The sequence below is a fragment of the Thermobia domestica genome, chromosome 3, assembly GCF_964235325.1.
Source record: "Thermobia domestica chromosome 3, izTheDome1.hap1.1, whole genome shotgun sequence".
NCBI lineage: Eukaryota > Metazoa > Arthropoda > Insecta > Zygentoma > Lepismatidae > Thermobia > Thermobia domestica.
This window is the reverse complement of record NC_137456.1, coordinates 79,453,381-79,473,085: the sequence shown is the minus strand read 5'-3', so window position 1 is coordinate 79,473,085 and position 19,705 is coordinate 79,453,381. Positions and strand designations below refer to the sequence as shown.

The window sequence follows — 19,705 nt, the reverse complement described above, 5'->3', positions numbered from 1 at the left end:
AGCACTTATTAAATCCGCGTTTCAATTTTCATAATCAAATTCACGTGTGTAACTCATAGCTGTTTTAATTCGTCGTAGTGCAATTCAATATACGTTTTATATTTTTGCACGGTGTGTGTACACCATGAAGTTCAATCATATTCTCCGATCACACAGGCTCTCGTTCACTTTTGCAATTAATTAAAAAAAAAAAAAAAATCTCAAAAACACACTTTTCCACTCAATTGTAAAATGAACGCCATGTATCGGTTTGCGTCAACGAAACGCAAAAAGGAGAGTTTAGTTTTTGGTAATAGATGTAGCACTTACAATTGCTAGTTCCAACAGCTTGAAGTGTTACGCTACGATCGGCAAAATTAAACGAAATTGGTTCTTGCTCTTTGTTTGTTTGACATATCGAATCGAAGTCGAAGACTCGAGATGAACATTGTCTTTTATGTGGAAAGTCGGTAAGCGCTGAGGCCGGTCTCTCTCGCAGGTTATTAACAACACCTTCCGTCACGTAATTTCTTTGGGTAGCATGGTGCTCGTCCCATTGCCAGTTGAGACACTGCTCGGAGGGTCTCCCAGTGGTGCTAACCATGGTTTCTTTATCGGACAATAGATCATTTTTCAATTTAGTAAATTATCTTACATTCTGTTGAAGGAAAATGAGTAAATTATAAACTATAATTTCTGAAAGCAAATGGTAGGCCGGGCCTCTGGGTCTCTTACCACCCTTCGCCACTGCGATTAATACACGTTCAGAGTTCCTTTTCGATAAGTGAGCATGTCTGTACTCCGATTTTTCACCTAGTACAGCACCTGAATGTTTGACTTTTCAGCATGTCATATGCTGAAATATCGTTAAGGCTATGCATAGAATAAAACATTTTCAAAAATTAAAAGTATTATAAACAACGATTTAGAAAGAAAAAAAAAAGTTGCTGTGTACTGCACCTATCAACATGGAAATTAGAGTATGCGAGCAACTTTTTGCCTTTAAAGATTATATATCAGTAGTGGTTCGTGGTCTGTAGAAGCACCACCGGTTGCAATGTTGCAATATCCAAGATGTGTAGGTACGCGCAAGTGTTCCCTTCCCCTTGCATTCTTGAGTCTTATCCAAAACATATTCAGGAAATATGAAGAGGAAAGTCATTTAAGCTCTATTTGTATATTTATTGATTGAAGTGTATTCTCTAATATTGGTTTAATATAAGCTATCCCCCTCCCCCCTTTTTTTTTTCAAACAACTACTATCAATGTAGGTTTATACACTATTTATATACAAAACTTCTTCACTCATGCCATTGAACAAGAGATAAATCGAATATATAGCACGTGCTGTAAGCCATGAATGATATTGTTAACCCGAAAAGAAGAAAAAAGGCAAGAAAATTGCATATATTCATGCACGCAGTTATACAAAATTATTTAATTAAGTAAACTATGCATTATTTTAAAATGGAAGACCTTTCTTCGTTCTTTTCGAGCTTCAAATTTTTCTATGACTTCATTGAAATCTGAAATGCTGCTCGCCAAGTTTTTCTGAATAGAAAGCATCGCCACAGCAAATATTTTCTGCTTATTTTCTTTTGAGTACAGAAACACCTCTCTCCTCCGACAATATGCATTTTGTTAGCATTTCTTTGTATGAATATAAGGAATAAATAATCCATTTTCAGTAACCACGTATTTTTGTCTGCTGTTCTACTATAAAGAAGCATGAAATCTATTTCTTTCCTTCGAAAATGAAATATATATATATATTAGTTTAACATTCCAGCAATTTAGGCTAATATTGAAAGTGAATGATTTGAGACTAATTTTTTATGCTCTCCGCCGGAAATCGAACACGGGATCATATGCACGAAAGACACAGAGCTAGGAATTAGACCAGTGGTAAAACATTTTCTGCTTCGAGATTCGACCCTTCCCCCCCCCCCCCCAGAATAAGATATTTTTTTATTTTAAAAATAAAACCTATAACAAGAATTTTCACCTTTGTATTATAAATGTAAAATAAAACCTATTGACTTCGAACGACCGCCCTCCCCCAAACTTTCAGCCTGGATCCGCTCCTGCTACCACCAGACGCGTATTTGTTCTTTGCGAGTTTCTGTTTTGTGAATAACTTCTTTCTTCCAAGCTTCTATATCTCACCCACTCTATCAGTTGAGTCAAGCGCTGCCAAGCGGAGGAAATCGTAACTATTACAGAAGCTGACTATATACCAGTGGCAGAAAAAGGTGCAACTGAAAGGAAGCAATACGGGAGGATAGCAGCGATGCAGGAATAAATTCACTTCCTGTTAATGTTAAATGTTAAAAGATAGGAGCTCGCTGCCATATGCTCAATGTTACTGCTTCCAGTGGCAACGCTCAGTGCAACTGGAAATGTAAATCACTCTCTTCCAGTTTTTTTATTGAATTGTTTTAGAAATGCATCAATACTGTTTTGTACTCAAAAGCAAAGGTTTATTTTTTACTGATACACTACTTTAATACCTATATATCTTTAGTATTAAAAAAAATATCCGGTTGCACAACCATGCAACATAAAGTACCAGCCGCCGCTGATATATATATATCTATATATAGCATAGCATATGAAATAAGAAGAAAGGTCTAAATTTTGTTTTAAAACAAACTCCGGTCGCTACTAATCTTGATTGTCGAGTTATAGGTTCTTAATTACGTGTTATGATCGGCAAATCTGTTGAGTAGTTGCCGCTGAGAAGTATGTAATCTGCATAAAAGGAAGAAGTCAATGGACTTTGCAATAACAAGTCTTAGAAGTTAGCAAAATAAACTAGTTATATGAAGAGTAAAAAATATATTTTATACTGCAGGCTCAAAGATCAGCCGCTGAGAATTAAGCTTCCAATTTTTTTCATTTAAATGAGAGAAAACATCAAACTCGACATTGTGAAAGTCATGCTGTTTATTATTATTATTATTATTAAGCGTTGGTGAACACGTAGAAGTATAAAAACAACATCTTTTGCGAGTCTTCCTGTCTGTTGCGGGGCGGTTTTTCGTGCGCCAGACGGTATATATATATATATATATATATATATATATATATATATATATATATATATATATATATATCGGTGGAAACACTTTGATGACGTCGATCAGGTCAGGGAAGAAATCACAACATAGTTCTTGTCTGACGGATGCAGGCGTTGGATTTTTATGATACAAAAACTTGTTACTCGTTTGAACAAATGTTTACACAATGGTGGCACTTATGTGATGAAATAACCTTTGTACCAGAATATCCAGAGTAGTTTTCTTTGCATATTTCTTGTATATTTTATTTTCATTTGTAATTTTACTTTCCTGACAAGCTTCGTAGATTGTGTTGTTGTTAGACATGAAGAGAAGGATGAAGTGTAAAAAGTAATATAAGTTCATTGTTATCACAAGTTACCTGTGCACGGGAGGAGATGCAAGAGTGATCAACAGTGTATTAATCTATGATTAGCTGACAGCACGTCGCTGGCATTTGCATTCATAGCAGGAACTCTTATCCCCTATATAGATGCAAGCGTTCACGAATATGGAGTGTTTATCCGTTGTTACAATGAATAATGTTTCTTAGACATCACAGAAACAGAACTCTCATCACACTCTGAGATAGAATCGACAACTGATGCTGCTTTTGTAAACATGAAAATACAACCAAAAGAAGAAAGGACACTGAAAAGATCTACACAATTTACTGAGTAGTCTAGTGAAGTCAACCAACCATTAATGGTTGCGAAACAGGGTCGATTACTTTCAGGGAGCAACGCAAACTTAAAGTATCTGAATGAGACAAATATTCGGATCTAAGAGATGAAATGGTGAAAACTTCATAATGAGGAACTACATTATTTTTAAGTCTAGGAGACTCACAGAAGAGGTCTTGTAGCCAGAATAGAAGGAATAGGAATATTTCCAAAATTTTAACTGGATATCCACTCGGAAAAAGATCATTAGAGAGATTTACGCGCAGATGGAAGAAAACATTAAAGTAGATCTCGCAGAAATAAGAACACAAAGCAGAAACTGGATCCAGTTGGATAAGGACAGAAATCAACAGACAGCATAAGGCTATTATGAATGACATTGAACCTCCGGGTTTCATAGACCATAGTGCTAGATAACACTTGTCTATCAGTATCGTGTATCGGTAATAAATATGAGAATTTGCAGACTGAACACCCTGTATTAAAAAAAAAAAAAAAAAAAAAAAATGTACGCAAACTTGCTTCACTGCTCGGTAATATTTTCTTCTTTAAACAATTGACCGTTGGACAATACAGCAACATAATCCCATCATACATGCAACCCATCATATACAAGTATTATTGACATTCAACATAGGGATGCAACAAATAATTTTAAGCATTATCATTTTCACAAACATCTTCAAGAACAATTATACCGTATTTGCGATTCAGAAGAATGTCACAAAAATATGTATATTATATATTGTAGAACTTACAAAAAAAAAAAAAAAAAATCTACATTTATTTCTCATTAGTGATCTTTCTGTTCAGTCATCAATTTCCATGTTATTTACCAGCCCCCTTAGTTCTAGCTTAAACTAATTTCTATCCACTGACGTTGTTTATGGAACAAATGAAACTTCTGTTTCTAGTAATTAGACATAGAATGCACGGAGTATATTTTTAAAATGCTAGGCACTTACTTACTTGTTATATTTCAAAGTGGAAAAATTATATCCCATCCCTGCCTACCTAAAATCTTGTGGACTCAACTGTCTGGACAACTGAATATACGGTATTTAAAACGTGTTTTTATGGTGTTTATTGCCTCACCTTAAAATTAATTGATGAAGATTTAATTGGTCAGCACCGAAACTAATTTCTCTCCTGGTTTTATATTTCATACAAGTGCCTTCTTTAAAGATACTCTGATCATATCTTACAGTGTATCCACTGCATTTGAATTTGTAATGAGTGCTTTGGAATATATAGGATTAAGCAATGGTAGCAAGATACTTTTATTTAAAAAACAATTAATGGGATGGAAATGGAATTGTTACGTTTGGACACTGTGCATGGAGTCACTTCTGAGGTTAGCCATTGTTATGGTTTCTATCAAGAAATTGGCATTATGATAATCTACATCAACATTATTACATGGAAAGGGAACTGACTGGAAGTCAATACATCTTTTAGCACCGAGATTATACGAAACAAGATATATGGATCAAAGTGGGATCAGAATTACTACTCGGATACCTGGAATAAACACACGCCTCGCTTAAAAACTGGACTATGTGCATTTAGCATTAAAAGGAGCTGAAAAAAGCACGTGATAAACAAGATTTCAATTTTACCGAAAGTCCAATTGACTCCTTTTTGATAATTTTTATTCGTTTTAAGATATTTATGAGTTTTTAAAAAGCACAAGTAGTATTCATAATGCTATTAAAAAAAAATCACAAAATTATATGAACTATTACTGGAAAGTATGCCCTACTATCAAAGTCGCAGTCGCACAACTGGTAACTTTAAACTGATTTGATTTTATTTAAACAGTCATGTGACACACCTATATAAAAGAGAAAATTTTCATAATTGCAAGGCAAAACTATTTTAAGATAATCAATAAAATTTATAATAAAATATGTAACATTCATAATACATTCCTATCTAAAACTAAGTTATGAATATGTCCAGAACAAATATAGAATGCTGAAAATATACTGAATACAACATGAATGCTAAGAAAAAATGCACTACTTACGAGAAGAATGTGTTTAATTCCGAGGTCTGGTTTCCAATCTTTCTTCAAGGTATTTACACAGATTTCACCATTCTTTGCCACATTTGGGTGAAATATTTTGGTTAGAAAAAATGCCTTCGGGGGAGCCTGCGGGAAATCCTTTCCAAGAGCCAACTTAACTCGAAATACACCACCTGCGTACGGTGTCCCAGCTAAGTAAAAAAATAACTTATTATTATGATGATATGGATTTAAATTGTTTAGCCTGCTCAAAGATTAACATTATACTTATAAAACGATATATACAGAACATTACTATTTCAAAATGGATTCATTCTCAAATTCTTCCAGAAAAACATTGTGCAGTTTAACATCTTAACGGTATAGCCTGTATACTAATGACATTGATAACTCAAAAGCGCACGCGCCTTTGGTGTGGGAGACCTGGGTTTGAATCTCGGCGGGAGCTCACGTGGTTCGGATCCAACATTAAGCTGTAGGTCTACGTCTCATCTGTGCTTAAGGGGCGGTAACTCAAATCAAATTTTAAAAGATGATAAATCGAACGAATGATTTACAATAAGTCGTAGCCCGCATCTAAAATGTCAATGTATCACGTTTCTATTATGTAATAGTAGATTTTAATCAATTCGCTACTATAATTTACGATTGGTATATTGAGAAGGGAGATAACATTCGGAGAAAATGAAAGAAAACCTAGTTACTACGAAATAGAAAACTCCAAAGATATCACAATATTGCGAGTGGTGATTGTATTCAATGAGAAAAAGCGGAATGGCTATTACTCACTGCAAAAATATGTAGCAGAATGTTTTTCTACATGCAACAGGTAGCGCTTTCGGAAGATGCTACTTCCTTCATCAGCCTGTGGTAGACTTCAAAAAGAATAAAAAAACAAGGATGGTTAAAAAGTGGTTAAAAGGTTAGGAAATGTAAAAACAAATCTTCTGTCAAACATTGAAACACACGGAAATAGAAACTCACTGGCATTGTACATTGCTGTTCACTGTTTTCTGTTTTTGCTTTCCAAATGGAGAAAGTTGTAGTGAAAAGATTACTCCAAATAATATTTATTTCTCCTCTATCCAGGTTAAGTGAGGGCCTTTCTTTGTGAATATAATATGATTTTTTAATTTTTCATTCCGTTAGTGTTTTTGCTTTTTCAATTAAACATGATTCCACGATATGACGGTTATAATTTCTAAGATGCGTTGCTAGACCGGATAACTGTTGCGGATTCCGAAATTTCGAGGTACGAACGTGCTCAGTTATTCTAGTACAAATGTTGTTTTTTGTTTGACCTATATACACTTTATCACACTGACATTTCACCTGATAGACGCCACTGCTTTGTAAAGGGTCAGTAAAAAATACTTTAAAATTGGTTATGTATTTATCACCAGAAGAAAGCGCTCTACTATTGAGCCATCGCAACCCCAGAAAACAGCATGCTCCAATGCATACCTTAACGTATATCACTAAAATTATAGATGCACATTATCAACCGAAACACTAAGCACAATTTAAACTTCAGAGTCTGTAACATTTTTCAGCGAACGAATGGAGCCCCTTTTTTGGGTTTGATGTAGTCAACGGATTGGTCAGGCATGAAGTACTTCTACCAGTACTTTCAGTATCATTTGTTTCCGGTGATTCCAAATAAACGTGAATACATATGCAATTTACAGTGGTTATTTTTTTTAAACCTATAAACATTACAATGGAAAAAAGGTTTATATTTTTTGTCAACATTTCCGAAGCAAGAAGTTTTAAAGAGCAAATACATCAAAGGTAAGCAAATGTATTGCAAGAATATATCGGCCTATGCATTCTTTCTTAACCTAGCAACTATACTCTTTAGAGCCAAGAAAACCTTCCCTTTCGTTGTCATTGAAATCGACGCTACTTGATTCGTCCCTTGTTAGCTCATCCACTATTGATCATAAAGTTATTTAAAAAATAAAATAAAAAATAAGTCTTGCTGCCACTAACACTTTTCAATGCAAGTGCCTACGGTATCATCTAAATCCTTCGTTGCCGTCCATCATACAGTTACCAGGCCATTATATTATTAATTATATGCACACATTTTACTAAATCTCTATTGTCATTGTCATTTCTGATGGAATATTCTTATAATAAATATTGGTGATTTTGCTGATAAGGTACCGTACTTATCTTTTTATCATTATATTACTGAAAGGAGGAAACAACCGATTTAAACTTATTATTAACTTAATATGTATTACTTACCTTTTTGTTTAAATTATATGCTTATTGAAAATATGTCTTGATTATAAATGGCTATTATTTTGTTCTATTGTCCATATCCGCATTTAAGGAATGCATTGTTGTACGTATATTATGGTAGTTATTATGATGCATAAATGTTGATTTCAATGCTGGATTTACACTTTCACGAAATTAGAACTTGAAAAATTTTATGGTGTTTGTTTTGATTATCTTAAAGTTGAAGCATCAATGTATGTAGAACCTCGTATATGAACTATTATTCTGGTTTATATATTTCTTTCAGTCATTCCAATACATCCATTCCTACTCGCAAATGGTCTGACATATACCACATAATATAGATCTATTAGTTAAATAATTTCTATAGAATGTTCATGACCCTGCAACATTAATGGTTTGTTTTAAGGCAATTGTATCTTAAAACGTTTTAAAAGAAAGCATCTGCAGATTGTAAAAAATTTGCTGCTACAAAATAGAATGATACATAAGAGGTTCGCTTTACAGACGAATGATTATGGTGCGATAACTAAATGTAAGGAAACAAAAAATAAAGTTAGAATAATGATAAAATCGGATGAAACTAAAGTACTTGTACTGCAAGAAAATAATACATATGGTGCTAAATCACGTCAATGTTCATATAGAGCAATCTATGATCACCACTTCAGATTACTTTTCACAACTGAGCTTTATCAGTCACGATTTCCACTGAATCCAATCCTAATACAATACAGGGCACATTTTCTTTTATAATAATAATAATAATAATAATCTAAGATTTTAAGAAGAAATTAACGCTATAATAGGAAATATAATAAAATTTAAGAAATAAAATAAATTTAAAAAAATAAAAATTACGCTATATTTTGTGTGGAAACGTAGACCTTGAACCTTAACATCCCTTTCAGTATCTTCGCTATACTGTAAGAGATGAATCTACAGTTAAACGTAGAATCTGATCTACATAATCTCCTATTGAAGATGGGACCAGAGTCTCTCGTGCCGAAGGTGTGCACGCTAACCACAGCCACAAGCTGAATGGGAATAAATCACATATATAATTTTCAGCACGAAGATCACATGAGACGTGATTCCACAGTTTAACACGGGACCTGATCTATATGAATTTGCCCCAAACGCATGAGCGCCACCGAACACGCATTCTGCAGCTATCGTTTATGACATTACTTTTCTAAATCCAATCCCCCCCCCCCCAAAAAAAAAAGTATTTAACTTTATTAATGTACACGAAAACATGTTTTATTTTAACGGGATAAACAAAGGGGAATGAAGAATTACATCAGAAGCACGCGATATCATAACTACAGGTAACTTCATTCGAAATTCCTTCACATGAAAAAGCATATCCATTCTAAATACCATTCGATTTCCCTTACTTCATTTGAATAAAGATTTAAGTACAAAAAAAAAAAAAAAAATCGCCTGATCATATATTACTATTTAATAAATAAATAATAAAAAAAAAAACAACAGAAGATATGATCTTTTAAAAGACAGATGTAACTGATGTTATGAAAACAAATACTTAAAAGCTGCAAGTAGACTGCATACCTGGTCCTTCAATGTACGCTTGAATATCCGATATATCTTCATCATTGATATTTACTTTGATACCTTCCGGAGGATCATTTACCAAATCATTCATCTCCTTCACAACCCGTCTGATAATCTGAGGGGACAGATTTTCCACATTGGACATCTGAAAATATAAAATTTACACTTTGTTATAGGCATTATCTTCATGCAATTACCTCTTAAACTAATACAGGGTGTCTACTAATATTCCAGAATGAAATTTCGTGACCTTTTCTTTTCCAAACCATAAAATTTAGTTAATATACTCCAAAGCGAATTTGGGTCCGAATTGAGCAGAATATTCATGCATACGTTAGAAGTGTGCTTTGCTTGCGATTTGGTAGCGTCTAAAGCCGAACACAGACATTTTTCGTGGTGAATTTTGACGTTTTATAGAACAAAATTTTCCAGTCTATACTATATTTGTACAGATCAAATCGCGACCCAAAAGCTAAATTTCTTGACTTTCATTAACGTTTTCTGATTCCGACTGACTTTTTCATGACTTTCGTGACCGACAGACACCCTGTAATATCTGGTCAAGATTATGACAAATAAAGGCTTTTATTCATGTAGACCGCTTCATTACGTTTCAACTTTCTGGCAGTATCTATCCAACCTAGTGTAGTAAAGGATGGGGATTTTTTTTTTTTTTTTTTTTTAAGAAATTTGAGAGAAAAAACAAAAGTGTTAGTTTAGCCATTCTTTGTTGCATATTACATCTGAGTAGTAAATGTTATACAATATTCTGTTCTTGTTACATGCAATTGCATATATACACTTATTGCTGTTAGTGGCCACTCTGAGCCACCCATCTCCCTTCGAACATACACATAAACAAACACACGCAAAGAAAATATCTTTATTGGAAGCAAAGGTATACAGTATATCCTTTAATGAGAGCTTAAAAATTTGAGTTATAGCCTTAACTAACTCTATGGTTTACACCGCATTCACGAAAGCTCCCCATTGACTTCTGTCCTTAGCCAACTAGATCCTGTTTGTACGCATTCCTAGCTGTATGAAATCCATCCCATTTGAGCCTAGATTTTTCTAATGGCCTTTTTCCGATTGAGTTTCCAGTCAAAATCCTGAAAACGATCCTTCTTTCTTCCGTTCTGGATACATAACCTGCCCTCTTGCGCGTAATAGACCGCAATAATGTTAGGTAAAGGATATACATTGTGCAGCTCCTCATACTTCGTATAACTTTGAGTTCATTACCTTTCGTAATACACTGTTCCACATTGTATCTACACTCTAGAATATATCAACAGAATTGAATGAGTTTTTATACATCTTACATGTAGATCGAGTATACATGATCTACAATGGGATGAGAAAACCATTCAATTTCTTTCAAACACTTGGAAGTTAATATCAGTAGGTCATTTTGGAAAAAAATAATTATATATATATATATATATATATATATATATATATATATATATATATATATATATATATTACTAGGCCTATATTCGTTGAATGTACAGCAAGTACAGGGTGCGGCACGTAAAACCGGCCCGTCGTAATATTCTGGTATATTGTGTTTTTGACAACACTTAAATAATCTAATTTCCTACCAAGAGATGGCGTGTCGAGGTCGGGTCGACTTACGTGACCTGCAGCAGTCACGTGCAGCCGCAGCCAGTGAAACTTGTCGAAACCAGTTGAGAAAAAGGCCTCGTGTTAAGCCGGGTGAGTGTCAGTGTGTGATAATGCCGTATTCGATACCCGAGCGTATTGCCATTGTTGAAGGGTTCATTCTCACTGGATCTTTTGTGAAAACAAAGAATTTGTTTCGGGAGAAATTTCCAGGACGTTCTGTGCCAGCAAAAGGCACCATTCAGGAATTTATTGAAAAATGGCGGCGTACAGGATCGGTTCAAAATGCTCCCAGGAACAGACGACCATCTGTCTGCACACCTGAATTAAAGATGCAGGTGGAGGAGATAATGACAAGAAGTCCTCGAAAGTCAACCAGGAGATTGAGTCAACAGGTTCATGCGAGTGAGAGAAGTTGCAGACGTGTTTTAAGGGGACTGAAGTTCATTTTATGTGTTCACTTTACGGGCCGGTTTTACGTGCCGCACCCTGTAGAATTTCGTAAGTGCAGCCTTGTTCACAAAATCACAGCCACCCTCATCTCTTCAAAACGCCTTGTACTTTAATCCATATTTCACAGAAAAATGCTATGCTGTAATGGGAAAGTCTCGGATTCATAAGATTTACCTCATACCTTCCCTCTGCTCGGTAGGACTAGGTTCAAGCCGAAATCTCTGTTTCCGCTTGGTACGCCTCTGGTTGTATTAAGTAATAAGTTGATTTGGTTGGCTTAGGCTATACGAGCACCTAGTCTATAGGAGATTTGCATCTACAAGTTAACACGCGATCCGAACCACATGATTCTGACCGAAATGTAATTCGATTCCCCCCCCCCCACACACACACACCAAGTAATGACATGAAGTTTGTATTTCAAGTACACGAAATAATTTGTCTGACGAAGCTTCAAATCCGAATAGTAACCAATTGATTATTTTCTGGTTAGCACAGGCTAAAGTATCTAACTACGTATAAAACTCTCTGGCTGAAAGCTGTACGTAACTTATTCCATATTGCTTTTCTTTCAGCAACGCATGCCTAAGCAATAGTTTGTGTATAGTAACAACTTGATTCTTTCAGCCATCAATTTGTCGTTCTTATTTTATTAACTAGTACAATAATTAGTTTTCCGATTACGGGGAAATTTTGCCCTCATTGATTTTAAAATCTTTGTTATGACCAATAACGTGGAAACAAAAGGTTTGAAAAAAAATAATAATAATAAAAAAAATACAATAAAATAAACAAATGCTTCCTAAGCAAGTCAATATCTACCTCCACGCCAAGTTTTATCCAACTCGAATGAGTCGTGTAGATCGCGTTCGACTGTGCTCGTGGAATTTTCCTCTGAGCAAGCCTAGACGTCATTTCTGAAAACGAGGCGCAACAATAATAAAAATCCAATTCAATATATAGAGCTACCAAACTTCAAGCAGCTTAAGCAAATTCTAATATTTGGCACTTTCTGAGTAAAGAAAGGAAAATTGGAGTATTGTAGAAATTTTTCGCAAACCCCGAAATACACACTCCCTTATTTTTAATTTAAGATTCACTTGTAGTGGAGGAAAAGTGTTGGCATATTATGTTGGGAACTGATTTAACAATTAATAAGAAAAATGTATTAGCTTGTTCGTGAGTGTATTATTGATTATTATTTCAGTGAATAAATAAGAAATTATTAACGTTATATGTTTATTATTATTTTTTTTCAGTTTATTTCAACTAACTATACTAAAGGGTTACGTCCAAGACATTTTCTGTTTTAACAAAAGAGACACTGACCAAAGCTTAATACACACTTTATTTTAAATTATAATTTGCAACTGTTTCGGATATCTAGCATATCCTTCTTCAGACTGAAAATACAGACATATATATATAAATATTGTTATGACAAAGTTTAAATTCTTTAACCGTCATATATACAGTCATTATAGTCATTGTTGTACTTTTTTTTATTTTATTTTTTTATATTTATATATATGTCTGTATTTTCAGTCTGAAGAAGGATATGCTAGATATCCGAAACAGTTACAAATTATAATTTAAAATAAAGTGTGTTTTAAGCTTTGGTCAGTGTCTCTTTTGTTAAAACAATCAATCCAAAGCCATGAATAGTCTTACATTTTCTGTACATTCCTGGTTCCATGGCTTTGTATAATTGGTCGTTGTGATTATGCAGTCGGTGTACGTGTGGTATTGCTTGCCTGGATCTACAGTGACCCGATAGTAAAGTACATTACTGTCTTATGAAATTACATGAAAACGTCTAAGTTATCAACATCGACATTTATGACTTCAATTCAAGCGAATCCTCACATTAGGTACTTTCTGAATAAGAAGGAAAAATTGAGTATTATACAAATGTCACCCCCTTCCTACCTTGAAAGCGCAATTTACGGAACCACTGAAATAAGTGTTCCCTTATTATTAATGAGGAGTTCATATGCCCAAGCTTCATCTCTCTCTAACTTCAGGGAACTGTGATATACTCAATCATTGGTAGAAAATCTAGAAAATCTGTACGCTGTTTTAGTCTCTTAGGATGAAAAATTCTTCAGTTCTTGTTTCCGTGACAAATTTCATGTTTCTACTGCTAATAGTATGCCGTGGGCGCTGCTCTTGTATATGTATGAAAATAATAATCGTATACATACAGACGCAGATAATGGTGTAAATCTGTGCCTGATATGTTTAGAAACGTTACTGATACGTGAAATACATGCAAGGAGATACATGTGTATAAAATTTATCATCTTTTGGAAAGTATATTATTAAAACTTTATATTTTCCTTCTTCATACTTTGACTCCCTTTTGTTACAACTAAAGCTAGTATTTCTATAACATGTCATATGTTTATCCTGATATCTTTCTACATGTCTAAATATAAACAAACTTTTGATTCGAGTGAATAAGAAAATAGATTTTTATTGGAAATATAAATATAAATACATAAATAACTGAACCCTATTTCAGGTGTAGGTCATATTTGGATTCGAAGTTATATAAAAACATGTTTCATGTTTTTGGCATATTTTAGTCATTGTTCAGAAATATATTTGCCAGCATTAACAACGAGCTTTTGGAAATATTTGATCTTGTATAACAGGATATGAAGGAATACTCTATAGGAGTAACGGCTCTTCACCTGGTGTAGCATCAACCATTCTGGGACCTCAATCTCTCTCTTTCTCCCCTCCCCTCCTTGCAGTGATACTGAAATCCAGTTTCTTATTGCAAATTGTGCCATACAAACAAAATAAGCCTTTGTGAATTAATAAATCGTTTTAGTTTTTTTGTGAGGCATTCAATCATATTTTTGATGGCATAAATGCATGTATATTTAGTTCTTTAGATCATAAAAGTCCAAGAATCCACCCCAGTTGTACCACGAAAGAATCTGGAGAAAACTCACGGACACGAAACTGTCGATCACAAATTTAGATAGTCACGAATCAAATTTGGGATTCCTCGAATAAGCGGTAACCGAACTATCGCTGAACTACCTGCCTTGAAGTGTGTTTCATTTAAGTCATAAGCAAACTTGTGCAAAACTAATGCGGATGTCATCATGAACTGTAGTTTAACAAGGCAATGAAAATTACTTCTTCATCTCTCTACGAGAAAACGTATTAGTCAATCTTGGATCTATACATACATATAACATCTCATTAATAATAGTAAACAAAATATATTAAATCCCTCATCTAAACTTATCCTTCGGTACACAATTTATTAGGATAAAAGTACTCTTCCTTTGATAAACTGTTTACGATTTGTTTCCCTCTAATAAGCTGCGTACTTAATATTCACAATTTTCAGGTTACTTTAACCTAGGTTCAGTACCTGTCTAGTCAGTTTAAATGTATTTACATGTCGTTCACTGTGTAACTTATTTCAGAACCTAAGCTGTAACTCTGAGGTTAAATGTCTTACGTCTTACAGTGGTTCACAATTACACAGCAATAAAATTGTGATTATTTATTTCCCACGAACTAAATATTCCTGTGTAATCGATAATTTTCAACGATAAGTGTACATCTTTGCAAAGTAAAAGAATAACAATTATTGCATAAAACAGTGAGAAGAAATATCTCTTAAACCAAATATAGTAGTAAAAAGAAGTAACAGCAGTATGCACATTTCGATTGAGAGAAATGACTCACAATTAAGCATGATGTGAGAAAAAAAAAAAACTTAAGTTAAGCAGATTAGAAAAAAAATGAAATGAAATCTTTAAGTTTAACGTCCCACGATTTTGCCGGTTAGGCTAAAGGAGACGGTGATAATTAGAAATGAGTGAAATGGTGGAATGAAGAAAGTGGGAGAACCCCAAGAAAAAACATGAGCACGGTGTTTGTCCACCACAAACTCCACACGGCGCGAGCTGGGATCGAACCAGGAACCCCAAGCACCGGAGGTGAACGCTCTACCACTGAGCCCCCGCGCCCCCATTAAGCAGATTAGTCATATAGTACGTTAGAAATACGTTATTTTAGATTAATAGGGGAATAGTAAGTTAGAAATTCCCCAGAGGATAGGGTAGGCTATGCATATATTATGTGATTAGGTGACTCAACCAAGAAGGGACGGGACCATTTTTGGTTCTTCTTACGGGTTAAGTGCCGCATCGCCAGACCAATTTTAGGAAATTTACCGGGTCAATTGGAGAATTTTTTGAAGTTTGTGAGGGGAATGAGTGAAAGTGCGGTAGGTGAAATAGTAAAAGTGAAGAAAGTTGATGTTTTTGTTGATGTAAGCGGCACTGTATGTGGAGGCGGAAGGACTATTTCGCGGAGAGGTATATTTCTTATGATATAGTAGCGCGAAAGGCATGGCGTTGGAGAAGAAGGAAGAGCATTTCGAGGGCTATTTAGCGGAGTATTTATTTAAGGAAAGGAAATACCAGGAAACTGTTGTACACGATTTTCTTCTTGAAATTGGAACACTTTACAAGTCTCAATCTTGAAGGGAAGTGACTAATAACTGAAAGGGAATGTATTTCTGCACAGTGTACAGAAGCTGTATTGCATGTTTAAAAGTGAAGCGTTGCAAGAATGAAACCATGGAAAGTGCTATTGAAATTTTTATGATCGCCAAAACCCACATGTTGTCATTACCCTAGATTACGTGTATACCCACCGTCGCTGACGCGCCTGTTCCCTTCGGATGCACCCCCTTGCTGCGCTCCTGCACTGACTCGGTTAGATAGCATTCGTACTTTTTAGTGGCCAACTAGCACAGGTTGGTTTGTATTTTTGCACTAGTTTTTAAGCCCCTGACGTAAAGTAAAGTCATCTAACGTAACTTAATGTTATCCAACAAAATATAACCGAATGCAGTACATTTTGGTGCTTTTCTTCAGTTGTCAAAGTGGTCCGGCGATACGGCACTAATGCCCTCCTTACACTTAGCTTTGGTAATAACTACATAGATTTCTTTCCGTAAACTTTACCTTTTTAATCCTTATCTGTGGAACAAACCCGTTAAAAAAAAAATTTAAAAAGATGTCGTGCATCGTTACGTAAATACTACAATAACAAGGAAAATATTCCATATCGTTTGTATTTATTTGTAACGGCTGATTTTAAAATATATAATATTGAAACATGAATATTATACCGTACTTCAGTAAATGATAAAATATTTGTACAAGAATGAAGTGCGTCAATGTAGTGCTTTTCGTGTAATGAAGTTTAGGCACACCACTGGAAATAATTGGTGAACGGTATAATTCTTTCACTAATTCCTTTCTTATTGTCTTCCAAAAGATTTGCACTGACCGACACGACATTATCTCTTGGCATAGATGAAGTTCAAGGAGAGGTATCAGAAATAATTGAGGAGTATGATGCAATAAGGGGCGTAAGTCTGAAACATGCAGTTGGAGAAAAACGATGTTGACAATTTAAGTATTTTTTTTTCCTTACATAAAACAATGAATACGCAGCATTTTATTCCGATATTGAATTGAAATGTTACCAGGGAGCTAAACAAGCATGGCAAAAGCCACAAATGCGTTTGACGTAAAAAGGACGTAAACTCGCTTACGCCCCTATTACATCAAACTTCACAGTTCTTGAAAAATTATAATTCTGTCACTATTTGTGTATAAATACACTGTCCAGACATATACCATGAAAGTACAGTGCAGAATAATACAGACCAACCAACCTTTGTATAAACCAACTTTTGCTAGAAAGCCACTAAAAAAGAAAGAACGCTATATAAACAAGTCAGGATAGGGCAAAGAATAGGCTCGTGCAGAAATACAAGGGTACGTCCGAAGGGAGCACGACCACCACCAATGGTGCACATGCACGTAACCGAAGATAATGGACTTTCGTGTGTGTTCGCAGTGATACGGGTTCCTTAGTACTTGTAATGGTTTCGCACTAGTAACGCTCCACTTCTAAAATACGTTAAAAGTGCACTTTGAGCAGAACATCTATAGGAACCAATATCTAACTTAACGTAAAATCCCTAACCTAACATATTACGTACAAGTAACAGTGGTTCTACTCCTCCAATGCCACATCCTGTGACAAAAATAATTTATTCTGCTTAAAGTGCACTCTTATCATAAAATACAGATTTTATATACTGTGAAAAAGTACTACGCTGACAGAAATCGCCAGTACTACGCTGCTATCTAATACAGTCGTTTTCATAGCACTTACTTATCATATAACACTTGTAATGACTTAAAACTGGTAGGCCCTAATCCTACACTTATAATTGGTATTCTTTTTCATTCTGTCACCTGCAAGAATTTATTTCGAAGTATGTTTAGTACAAGGGGTCCAGAAGCACGTAGAAAACACAAAATTTACAGGAGAAATGAATGATGCAAGTACTTAGAGGTAACATAACGTAACCAAATCTAACCTAACCTAAACTAACCTTATATTAGTAGAAACAAGCGAAATTTTATCATTTTTTGGAAAATTATGCTGGACCCTTACACTAATATAAACTAAATTAAACTAACCGAATGTGAACAGAAATTACCAAAATTGCAACATTTTTAGAGAAAAGAGCTGGACACCTTCTGCTAAACATAGGCCTTTATTTCTTACAAACATGTCTTTCCATGTAAGTATTTAATTTTGCCTGTAAATTTTACAAAATGTGGTGTACCTAAATTTCACTTGCACCTAGCTTTAGGCGATCGTACTTTATTTATGAGTTTTTATATTAAAATATTCTCCCGTGTTTATACTTCAAGCATTATAACAGATATTTACATGCGTACTTATAGTAATCACGACTCTTAAAAAATAAATATCACAGAAACAACGAAAGGTAAATTTCGATATTAGGCCATCACGAAATCATCAATGACGAACGAAGAATGTAAACACTATTTCACGCTTTATATAATTACTTCAGTTTAATTAATTCTCAACTTACACTTCACAGTAAGTATAAAACTTCGATCACATCATTCAAAATAATGTTTTTATTTACTTTGGTCGTTTGGTTCTCGTAGTATACATTTCTAAACAAATATCCACTTATTTTGAAATCAACTGTCGGTTGTATGCCTGCATCAAATATAATAAATCTAAAATATCGTTAAAGGTGTATATACTTTGCCTAACTTAAATATTTTACATCGGTTTATAGCACGTAATAAATACAAATCCTACAAGCATCTTAAGATTTCTTTGCTTCTACCCGTCAACATCACAGCCTTCATATAGTATGTACGTGTATTTGTAAATCCTGTGATGTAGTAGTACCTTATTCATTAAATTATCCATATACAGATTAATAATAGCAAACACTGAGACTTACCGATGTCATCCCAGACATTATTAAGAATATATAAATATATTACTATTCACAGAAAAAAATTATTATGCCACTGAAATTAATTTTTCCCCTTGCTACCTTCGACGTCACTAACCCAAGCAGACTCAAGCAACCTTTTAAAATTCAACCAATCACAAGACAGCATTCGTAATCTCCACCCCAATACACAATGAACAACCCCTCTCCCCTAAGCACTAATAGCACAAGTATAATTCATTATCGAAGCTACGGATCTTGTAAATTCCAAGATGACAATAATTATATAAGAAAATTAACCACATTATAATTGCGCATAATCGCAAAAAAGGAAAAGAAACAAAAGAATACCATAGATTCAACACAAAAAAGAAAAAATACAAAATCGATTAAAACTGAGAATTATAAATTGCGTTTAGTTAAAATGTACGTATTTACAGCACTTACAGTACAGTAATTTGTAGGGTCAAATAACCTAGGTGATGATGAAATAAATAAACCCACACAAAATATTACTTTGGACTAACAAAGTATTTTTATAGAAAGATTTTTTTTTCTTTTAACATTTCATTCCTCTTTTCACATCAGTGAAATAGCAAAGGGGGGTTTCCCAAACATCAGGATCCTAAATCTTGAATTGTAAATATCCATATTAGCATAAAAATTTTAAAAACGTTCATCTACAGACCTATAGTTTTACGAA

The 19,705-nt window shown here is 34.3% G+C and overlaps 1 protein-coding gene across 2 annotated transcripts in view; it reads right to left on the bottom strand.

Annotated features, from left to right (window-relative positions):
* The window catches only part of LOC145680545 (ubiquitin-conjugating enzyme E2 S), a 33,847-nt gene extending 14,483 nt beyond the window's left edge, over positions 1 to 19,364 (bottom strand). The window contains exons 1-3 of one of the 2 annotated variants that reach the window (XM_081751170.1): positions 19,009 to 19,364; positions 9,576 to 9,723; positions 5,751 to 5,941 (exon numbers count right to left, since the gene is read on the bottom strand). In XM_081751170.1, the coding sequence (XP_081607296.1) occupies positions 5,751 to 5,941; positions 9,576 to 9,723; positions 19,009 to 19,026 (357 nt within the window). In that variant the 5' untranslated portion in view covers positions 19,027 to 19,364. Of the gene's footprint in view, positions 1 to 5,750; positions 5,942 to 9,575; positions 9,724 to 18,621; positions 18,862 to 19,008 lie in introns of those variants that run through there. The other variant, XM_081751171.1, reaches the window with a different exon arrangement.
* Between the last annotated feature and the right edge of the window lie 341 nt (positions 19,365 to 19,705).